We start from the raw sequence: 10,172 nt of genomic DNA, 5'->3' as shown, positions 1-10,172 counted from the left end.
TAATTTGCGTGGTATCTGATTTTGGGTGGAAAAAGTTAGAACAATCTATACTACTTTTGCCGGGCCGAGGTTTTCACTTTTGTCAACGGGCCCCAACGGGCCTTACTTTTATTGACTAACCAATGTTATGTTTCGGTATCCGAAAGACGGGCAAAATTTTCGCCTACAACCGTTGAGGCAATTGAAATGGTTTCCATGGCTTTTAAAAAAGGTCTTTATAAATAAGTAAAACAATTAATTAAAATTATTTTGAAACAAAATTGTTTTTTTTTTACCAAAAAAGCAGCAACGGGCCCCAACGGGCCGATATTTAATAAATTCCCTGTTTATCGGGCCGCCAACGGGCTCAACTTGAATTATATCGGGCCGGGCTTCAATTATGGCGGCCCGTTAACAAGTCTGGAGCGCGCGCCGAAAAAACGTGAATTTTTGGTCGACATTTTCCAAAAATATATATGTTTTCATGAATATATGTGTTTATTTTTTAACTGACAGTTTTTATAATAGAATAAAACCAATGTTACCCGTGCTATAGTTTTTGAACAAGAATGACTTCACTAAATCAGCTGTACTGTTTGTCGTGCTTTTCAAATGTATTCTTTCGATACTGATAGGATTTTGATTTTAAAAATAAACTGCACAGCAAACCTGTATTTTGATCTTCACAAGAGAAAAAAAATGTATTACTACTAAAATTTGCATACTATCATACATGTCAAATGTGGTAACGATATTGTTTCAAAAATATGGAATGAAAAAGTTTCAAAGAAAATAATTTTTTGAAAGAAAAACTATCGATTTTTAGGATCTCTTTTTTGAGTATATGAGGTCTGAAAGTTTTTGAGTTTCGAGAAAGTCGTCAACTTTCATTATTTTATGCAGGTTCTTCTTTTTCTAATACTACTAATAGTTTGCAACGGTTTGTTTTGTACTAAAAACGAAACCATTATAAGTTCTTACATATTTATTGTGAGACTTATCATAGCATAAACTATCTAAAAAAAAATCTGTTGTTTTCAGATCTGGAGGTTAATTTATTTGGTGAGGTGAATGCGGTTTTGCTGGCAAAACAGCAATTTTGAACAACAATTAACAGACAATTTTGGTTACTAAATACTTCAATTAGTGACGTCAAAAGAAGTCTGTGATAAAATTGTGTGAATGGATATTAATGAAGCGAAAAGCACTGGTGTAAAGTCTGTATTGTTTAATAAAATTTTCAAGATTTTTCTCTTTCTCTAAACTTGTCATCTTGAAGCGAAAAATAAAACTCTTGTGGTTTTTGGTCACACACACGAAAACAAAGATTATTTTTATCGCACAAAAAATTCGTTTTTACAGCACGTAAAAGTAAATGCACATAATGCCTATTTTGTGTATCATAGAAGCAAATTTGATCGAGTGAGTGCAGAATTTGATCGCTCTTATACTGTTATTTATTGCTGTATTGCTTTTTTTTGATGAAATCGGAGCAGAAGAAATTGTTGCTGATAGTATTGTGTATACACTGAAATATGAAAATATGCCGAGGGGTAATCCGCGGTCACCGCCTGGGTAGCCCCGCTTCTTCCCCCTCCTATTCATCCGCACGAGCTTCGTCATCCGCTTTCCCAACATGGCGTGAGTAGTAATTTAGTGATTTAAAGAATTTTTCTCAAAACCTGCCTTAGTTTTCCATTCCACCATTCCGAAGTTTTGGCATTCGTTTTAAAGCTCATCCTTCAGTAAAATGTACTCTATCCTTTTGATATGTCTGCGCAGCTATCTTGTCTTTATTGTAATCACCGAAATGGTCAGTCTATATCAGGCTTTCGACCCACGATGATACACTTGAATAAAGTTTAACAAAACATTTTTTGAAATTGTTTTGAATTTTTTGACAGCAAATAGACAAAACTGATTAAAAGAAGCACCCGGAAAATCAATAGCAAAAAAAAAGACTGACCTAATAGTGTAACTTAGAACAAAAGCGCCAAGCTATTTTGCGAAATCTTGATTAAAATCGAACAAAAAAATTTGAAGTAAAACGGCTCCGGGGAAAAGTAAGATGAAGTCAAACGATTTTCAGAAAAATCAAACAAAAGTTGACCGCGGACAATACTCGCTCAATGAGGTCAAAATACAATGTTGTTTCGCACGAAAAGACGAAAGAGATGTTGCGCGGTATGAAAATGTCTACAATAGAAATCGTTTGACCGTATTGGTCGTGATATTAGGCTTTGTAACTTGCCGGGGCGGCAAATTATTTCAAATCATGTCTTTTACCCGGCGAAGGCATCATCATTCAGAATTGACCAAACTATTGTGTCAAAATTGTACACAATTGTGCAAAATTACCATTTTTCTGCATACATAGACAAGCTTTGGACCGGAGAAGTTTTTTGTTCTATCTATCAAGTATTCGATCTCGTCATTGCCCTATTATCCCAGCTCGGCATTTCCTATGACATCCAACATTCACTGAACGGTCATAACTGTTCATTTTTTGTTGTCCAATAAACACTCAAATTGAAAAATGACGATCTCAAATTGAACATATGGAAATAGAAAAAATCAGTTCTTTTTGTTACCTTCTTTTATCACACCTATCATAAAGTTTGAATTTTGCCTTAATTGTTTTCTGTTAACCATAAGTCTTCGAAGGAGTTTCTTTTGATTTAGTTTCATGAAAATTGGGATTTTTAAGTACCCTTTCCCCTATTTCCCCCTATTGTAAAAGGGAAGAAATAGTTAGAGAGGCACAAAACCCACATTTGCTAGCCATTGATTGAGCTCTTTATGGAAGTGATTAATTTTTACTAGATACTATTGGGGGATATTTAAAAAGATCCAAAACTCGTCCTTAAAGGTCCTTGGCGAAAAGCTTTGAAAAAATGCCCTTGGAGCAAAAAAGGCGAAATCTGGCCATTCAAGGGTTTCCGCAGAGCTCAAATCAGCGTTCCGTTAATACCCCAAAATTAATACCCACGCGAAAGTTCTGCAGCGAAGGTTTCAGCACATTACATGACTTTTTGTGCAGATGGTACAGATACTTGAAGATGGGCATAAGAAAAAACACCTGAAAATAGATATCTTAAAAAGGAAACCTGAAAATGGGCAACTGAGATCAAACAACTGAAACCGCATGCCTGAAAATGAACATCTGAAACGAAAAAATGAAAACGGACATCTGAAAATGGACAATTGAAAACGGACAACTCAAACGGCATATAATTAGTGGCAAAAAGTTCGGACAGAAAGAATTAATTAAAAAGAGCAGATGAACTTTTTCAGACAATTTTTGCATGCAAAAGCTAATTTTTCAGACTGAAAGTTTGTCTCAATGTCACCTAAAAATTCAAATTTGCATGCAAAAATTGCTCAAAATTGGCAGATTGCTCTTTTTAATTATTTCTGTTTGTCCGAACTTTTTGCAACTCTCTATACCTGAGAAGTGACTCTCGAAACCGAACAACTAAAACCGCGTACCTGGAAATGGACACCCGAAACTGAACAACTGAAAACGGACAAATGAGAAAGGAAAAGAAGAAAATTGACACCTGAAAATGGACTACTAAAAATAAAATCTGAAAATGGATAGCTGAAAAAGGACAATTGAAAATGGACAAAAGGAAACAACTGAAAAAGTACATCTGAAAACAGACACTTGAAAACGAACAACGAAACCGCATACCTGAAAATGGACTCCGGAAACCACATACCTGAAACCACATACCTGAAAATGGACTCATATTTACTGACATCTGAAACTGACGTCTGTCAATGGACACCTGATAAATGGACACCTGGAAATGGATTTGTTGATCCAATGGTGAATAATTTGTATTTTCACACTTTTGTTTTTATCTGCCTGAAAACAGTATATTATTATTATCTACATGTCAACTGGGATGACGTATATTTGATTGTGTTGTAGTGAGTGTGAGTGTGGTGTTGTTTGTGGCGGTGCTGTTGGTGCCTGGAGGCGTGGAAGGAGTTCAGTGCTACAAGTGTTCCACCCAGGGTTCCAACTCTGCCTGCATCGCCTCCTACACATCCCTGGGCACTGAGAGCTGCGACGGATTCTGCTACGTGAGTACATCACACACTATTGAGAAAAGTTGAGTTGACCGGAGTTGAATAAACTTCTGCTGGTCCGTCTTCACCACTCATGAGCATCCATTTCACTCAGTAACCAGCATTTTTTTTCAAAGCATAGTGTACGAAAGATCAAATTTATTGAAATGAGTCAGTTAATGTAATAAAGTCACTAAATTTAGTTTTATTGCAATGAGTGATGATTGAAACTTTCGATCACGATAAAAATTGATGGTGGGTGAGTGAGGGGGGGGGGGGGGGTTCTACTACGGTTTCAAAATATTGAAACCATAGAAACCAATTTCTGCCCAACAAAAATTTTGAATTTATTGGATCGAAATAGTCCATAAAAATTGCCCTGCTCTGTTCAGTTTTTCAGAACTTTTAATCAAAAAATGCGCACCAATATTCCTTTACATATTTTCTTTATGTTTCTCCAGAATATGTTTTGGCTTGATTTAAAATATCCTCTTGCTGTTTCACAAATAAATAAAAATCTCGTCTGAGTTTTGATCTGTGGCTTTTGTGTATGTTATTTGCAGAAAAAGCGTATAGTATACTGCGTGTTATGTGTTTTGTATGTGCGTGCGTTTAGACGTACATGACCTTTGTGGATGGTGTGGCTCAGGGGGCCACTAGACAGTGTATGACCCAACAGTGTGTGGCCACTTCGGCCGATGGGACCAAGAGTGGATTCACAGGTACTGCACTGCAGCATCACACACTTATCATTGACTAGATAAAAATGATAAAGCCAGTTCACACAATTCCGCTCCTCCTCCCATTCCCCTTTCGAGTCCATATTTTCAAGATCTGTTTTAACTTTGAAATTGAATATAAGCATATTTTGTTTCCATCTTGGAGAAGACAGACATCGGCATTTAATTACAATGTTATCAGCATAACAACGCAAAATGAACTTTTTGACAATATCAAATAACGATACGTCCCAAGTAAAGATTTTAAACTCTAGTGGAGAAAGGAGCGATCCCTCGAATATCAATTAATTTTTTATTTTGGCTTGGATTTTTTCATTTTAATACTTTTCATGGTTATTGAGATGCAAAAAAAAGTAATTATAGATAGCATAAGCCTTCAATTCATAATTATTGACTTGCATCGAATCTAAGAAATGTGCATTATTCAATTGCGAATTTATAACAGCAACTACTTCACAGTAATTTTAAAAGCTATTCTGCTTATTAATGAGTAAAACAAGACTGCTCGTATGTCAGGGCAAAGCAATGAATGTTCCGACTGCTCCTAATTTTGTTTGCAACAAATAGTTTTTTAAATTAAAATTCTGAAGAAATATATCAAACATCAAGTGTAGAAATTAAGAAGACCAATAAGCTTGCGTCAACTAATTTTCGAACAATTTTTTAATGCAGGATAATTCGCCACGCATAAATTTTTCGCGTTATGCTTTCCGCATCAGAAATTAAACTTTTAGATCGCGTTTAAAATAGCCCAGAGCATGGCCAAATATTCATTTTTTACACATCGAGCTTGTCATCGTTAATGTAATAATACGAACTTTTTTTCTAACCGAACTTGGAAATAAAAGTGTTCATTAAAAGTGTTCATTTATTTGGAAATTTCACTGTAGCATTGGAAATTACACAGCATCTGCTCTGTGCTTAATTGTGGCTAGTGTTTGTGAACTACTAATAAACGCGTCTGTGGATGAGTAGGCAGTCTGTGAGACTCGTAATATCTAGGTCGCAGGTTCGAAGCCGAGAAGTACCCGAAGTTTTACTAACTTGTTTTTCCACTTCATAGAGCTGCTTTTTTGTGTTTTCGCTATTGTCTGCGAAGCGCAGTTTTGTTTTTATCTCCATTTGTGCTAAAAATTATGGTAGTTAAATTATATCTTTTTACATTTGAATCGATATCTTTTTTAAAATTAAAAAAAAACTTGTTTCGATCGCCAAAATTCGACCGAGACAAAAATCTATCAAATTAACTCAATTTTTCATCAATTTTTCTAAGTACATCAATTTTTCTAAGAATTTATCAATGAAAAATTAGTTGGTATTTCAATAGGCTGATAATTTATTTGATTCCATTTTTATCCCCCATTTCATAATGGAAAAACGTTGGCAAGTAAAAAAATTATGTAAAAAACACTATGTCAAAAGTTTGAGATATACGGTTGAACTGCTTACAATTGAATTTGATTTAAATGATTGAACCAAAAATTTCGAATACAATTTTTCTTCTTGTTGAATTTCTAACAAAGTGAACACCTTCTCATTTCTTGTTATGTAATAAGTTGCCAGTTAACTTTTTAGTCTTTATTTTATCTACGGAATTCGTTGATACCTCATTGTCTTCTACAGAGGAAAAAGAAACAAATATGCTTGGCTTAAAAAGATTTCATTCAACAAATCTGTAACGTCTTTTTTTTTGTTTTGACTTTCCAAGAAAGTGGGGAAATTTATGCTTGGGGTGATTTTTATTCAGTCAGCTTTCGACTTGTTAAAAATTATGATTGTTTAAGGGTTGCTAATTTTGCCAATTTGAGATAATTAACGCGCGATATATTGCGTTCTTATAACACGCGTAAGCGGCGGATTAATGCGTTCCCAATTGAATTTAGGCAAGTAATTTGGTCGTATACTAAAATAAAATAAGATAAAAACATCTCGTTATAGTTCACATTCGCGTGTTGGGGGATGAATTGAAGAAAAAAATGAAATAACTTTGTACTTTTTTTGACTTGTTTCATCAGATTTTCAAACAAAACTTTTTCAAATTGACTTCAAAATGCAGTCGGAACATTCAGGGCTTCGCCCTGGTATCCAAACAGTTTTGTTAAGTTTTCAGTTTAATTGATAGTCTGAAACAATGTTTATCTGATTTTTTTTTAAAAACTCTAATTTTTTGGTAATGTGTCAATTTTAAAATAAGTTTGTATGACTTTTCTCTCTTTTTTAACTCCTGAAGTCCTAATTTAATTATCATTGTACACGTTGTAAACTGTCAAATTGACAATTAGATTTTTTGAAGCAGTTACATAAAAATTGTAGTTCAAAAAAAAGATTGTGTAGGTAATCAGTTCTTAAAGTCTAAATTAGTATTGATGAAAAAGTCAAAAGTTTCAAATAATATGTTGCTCGAAAGCCATATATTTTACATCATCAGTAAAAATTTACGTGCTTCAGGGAATGCAAGTATTAAAAATTTGTTGAAAGCTTTTGAAAAAGTTGCCTTCTTGAATAGACCACCGCCAAAAACTTAAACTGCAGGTCATAAAACTCCATAAAACCAGCTTCTATGGCACGCAAAACAGTTACTTTGAAAAAAAATTACCGGGGAGTTTAATTTCTGCAAAGTCTATCTCGAATTTGGGATTCCGAAAGAACAATACAAAATTCTTGCTGGTTTTGCACTGCTTCGCAATTATCTTGCAAGGTTGCAATTTTAATTATAATAGGTTTGTGCAACTCTTAATCAGACAGATTGTAGCACCTACTTCAGTTTAACAGTTTTTTGTGAATAGAAGATTCCGTATTTTTTGGTACGTTTGCAATGACGTCATCTTTTGCAGCCTGATTTCAAGGTTTTTAAGATGCTTAGTTAATAGATACGACTTGAAGACTTTCAAAGAAATTAAGGAAAATTTGTGCTAGCTGTTATGTTTCAACTGTTTTTGAAACCAATTTCCTATAATAGATTTTCATAACTAGGCCAAACTATATATTATTAAAGCGTACACTTTTGTATGTGTATGTCGGTATTAACCGCTAACTGTGTGTAGACTCAGCAGTTTTTCAGCGGGTTTTGCAAGTTTGTAAGTAGAATTTGAAGGTTTTTTTTCCTGGATTCAGCAAATGTTGCTGCTTTAGCAAGCAATTGGAGGTACAATGTGTTTCAGCCAATTGTATCTCGATTCCACAACAGCAAAAAACTTTGTTGCCGATTACTGGACAAAGCTTTGTCCAGCCTTGTCGCGGAATCCGCAAACGATTCGAAAATACACATTAAACCTCCTATTGTTGAAAACTGTTTAGTTAAGGAGCGCTTTCAAATGAAGCCCTTTCTTTGCTTAAGCTTTGGCAAAAAGGCTCAAATAGACAAATAGACTAACTATATCAGATAAAAACCTGTCATGCGAGTTTTTTTCAAGGACAATCGGTTACCGAGCAAGTAACCCTGAAAGTTCCGACACAAAAATAAGCAAAAATGTATTTTTATTCATAATTGTGTTTTTTCTACGCGTAGGAAGAGGAACAAAATTAGCCCAAAAAATTGATACTGGCTTAAGCAATCTACAATTAATAAAAATTTTCATGTTACACTTTAATTTTTTTTTTGATTTTTGTGAAGTTTTTGTGCTGCAAATGTTTTAAATTAGATTAAATTAAACTGTTTTTAAGCAAAAAAGCAGGTTATAGCTTCATTTATGCTTAAAACTCTCTAATCGCTCGCTTCGCCCTGCTTGCTGGAATCTAGACTAAAATGTAGAAAGTTTCAAACTGGTTTTTCTCGATATTTAGAAAACGTCTTAGATCTTTCAAAATATTGTATGAAACACGACTGTAAGGGCTTAGTGTAAAAAATCACCCGATCCATTTTTATGATTATTTGTAAAACCTGATTTTGCGTGAACAAAATGTTTTAAAAGAAAAAAAACTAAAATACCCGAAGACATAGTTGCCCACTTTCTGTTGTCGGAACAAATACAAAGTTTAGCCCACATTGTTTTCAAATAGAAATTGTTAAGCAATAATTAAGACCAAAAAGGGATTTAATGAGGTGAAGGGGTCGAATTCTTAGAATGGAGAAGGGTGCAATGGGTTTTTGAGTGAGTGAGTGGAAATACTTGATTTAATCTGAATGATTGAGTTAATGGGGTGGTGGGGGGGGGGGGGGGTGTAAATATATGTGTGAATGAGTGAATATTAGTATGTGTATGTTTGTATTCAGGGGTGATGGTGAGATGCTGTGAGAACAGTGCCCTATGCAATGACTTCACCTCCACCGCCTCCAGAAGAGTCTCCCTCTCAAACTCCCTCCTCCTCCTCTCCTCCATCTTCATCACATATCTCTCATACTTCTTCATCTGAATGTACACTTGAAGCATACCCACAGAGCTGTTATTCTAACTCTAACTATACTGCCGCCACGCATGACAAAAAATAAAACCAGATATAGATGACAGACAGCACACAGCATCAAACAAAACAGAATAACAGACGGATAAAACTCGGAAATTATAATGATGAACAAATACCAGCTAACCAGCAGCACTAGTTTAACGTGCTCTCTGTTTTCAAGTCTTTTCTGTAATATTGCCCAATGGGAGGGGGTGGGGTAAATGATTAACTTTAACTCATCAGATTTGAGTATTGTAAACCAATTTTGCATTATAATCTAATAAGCAAACTACCAAATCCATAAAATACCAGAAATTGGGCATTATGGTAGAAAACACCTGTGCATTTTTCTACTAACTACCTTCCTAGCTGGGCTTTTTTATTCCAAAAATTTTTCTTAGGAATAGACTGGAATGAAATCGATTAATTGCAGAATTTTTGCAACCGACAAACTAAATTGGCCGAGTAGAAAAAGAACTTAACCATCCCTTCCTTTGAACTTAAATTAGGTGAAGTTTTAGAAGCATCAAAAAATTCCCCGTTTGTTTCTGAAGTAGATATATGAGCAAAGATGATCAATGTTTAGGGGTGGGCTGGGCTCATCGGGGAACAGTTGGAGTAGATTTTGAAAAAGCTGATCTGTAAATTAAATTGAATCCAATCTAATCTAAACAACATTAGACTGGCCATCAATCAATTGTGTTTGTGTGGCCTAAACCTATACTTTCTCTCTAATTATGTATAACATCAAACACAACACCACATTCTAATTTGATGTGGGTGGTCATGATTTAATATAAAGTGGATCTACCAAACAACCCCCTCCTATGGTATCTAGTGAAAAACATTTCCACCAATATAAATGAATTGCTTAACGGTTAAGCATATACTGTTTTTAAATATTTGGTGGAGGGGGTGTAACTAGATATAGTGTATAGATCCTTGTAATGTAATGTGAAGTAAAATGGTAAATTGGTGGATGGCTACTTGAAG

General features: G+C 34.6%; 1 protein-coding gene across 1 annotated transcript; it reads left to right on the top strand.

Annotated features, from left to right (window-relative positions):
* Positions 1 to 1,239: 1,239 nt before the first annotated feature.
* Positions 1,240 to 9,186, top strand: LOC134840419 (uncharacterized; the record flags this gene model as incomplete). The annotated part of the gene is given in 4 exon segments (XM_063856205.1): positions 1,240 to 1,620; positions 3,917 to 4,071; positions 4,673 to 4,778; positions 9,010 to 9,186. Coding segments are annotated over 4 exon segments (507 nt in total). The 5' UTR covers positions 1,240 to 1,514.
* Between the last annotated feature and the right edge of the window lie 986 nt (positions 9,187 to 10,172).

The sequence above is a fragment of the Symsagittifera roscoffensis genome, chromosome 2 (genome assembly GCF_963678635.1).
Source record: "Symsagittifera roscoffensis chromosome 2, txSymRosc1.1, whole genome shotgun sequence".
NCBI classification, from domain to species: Eukaryota; Metazoa; Xenacoelomorpha; order Acoela; family Convolutidae; genus Symsagittifera; species Symsagittifera roscoffensis.
Note: the sequence above shows the minus strand (reverse complement) of the source record. Positions and strands in the feature narration are given on the sequence as shown.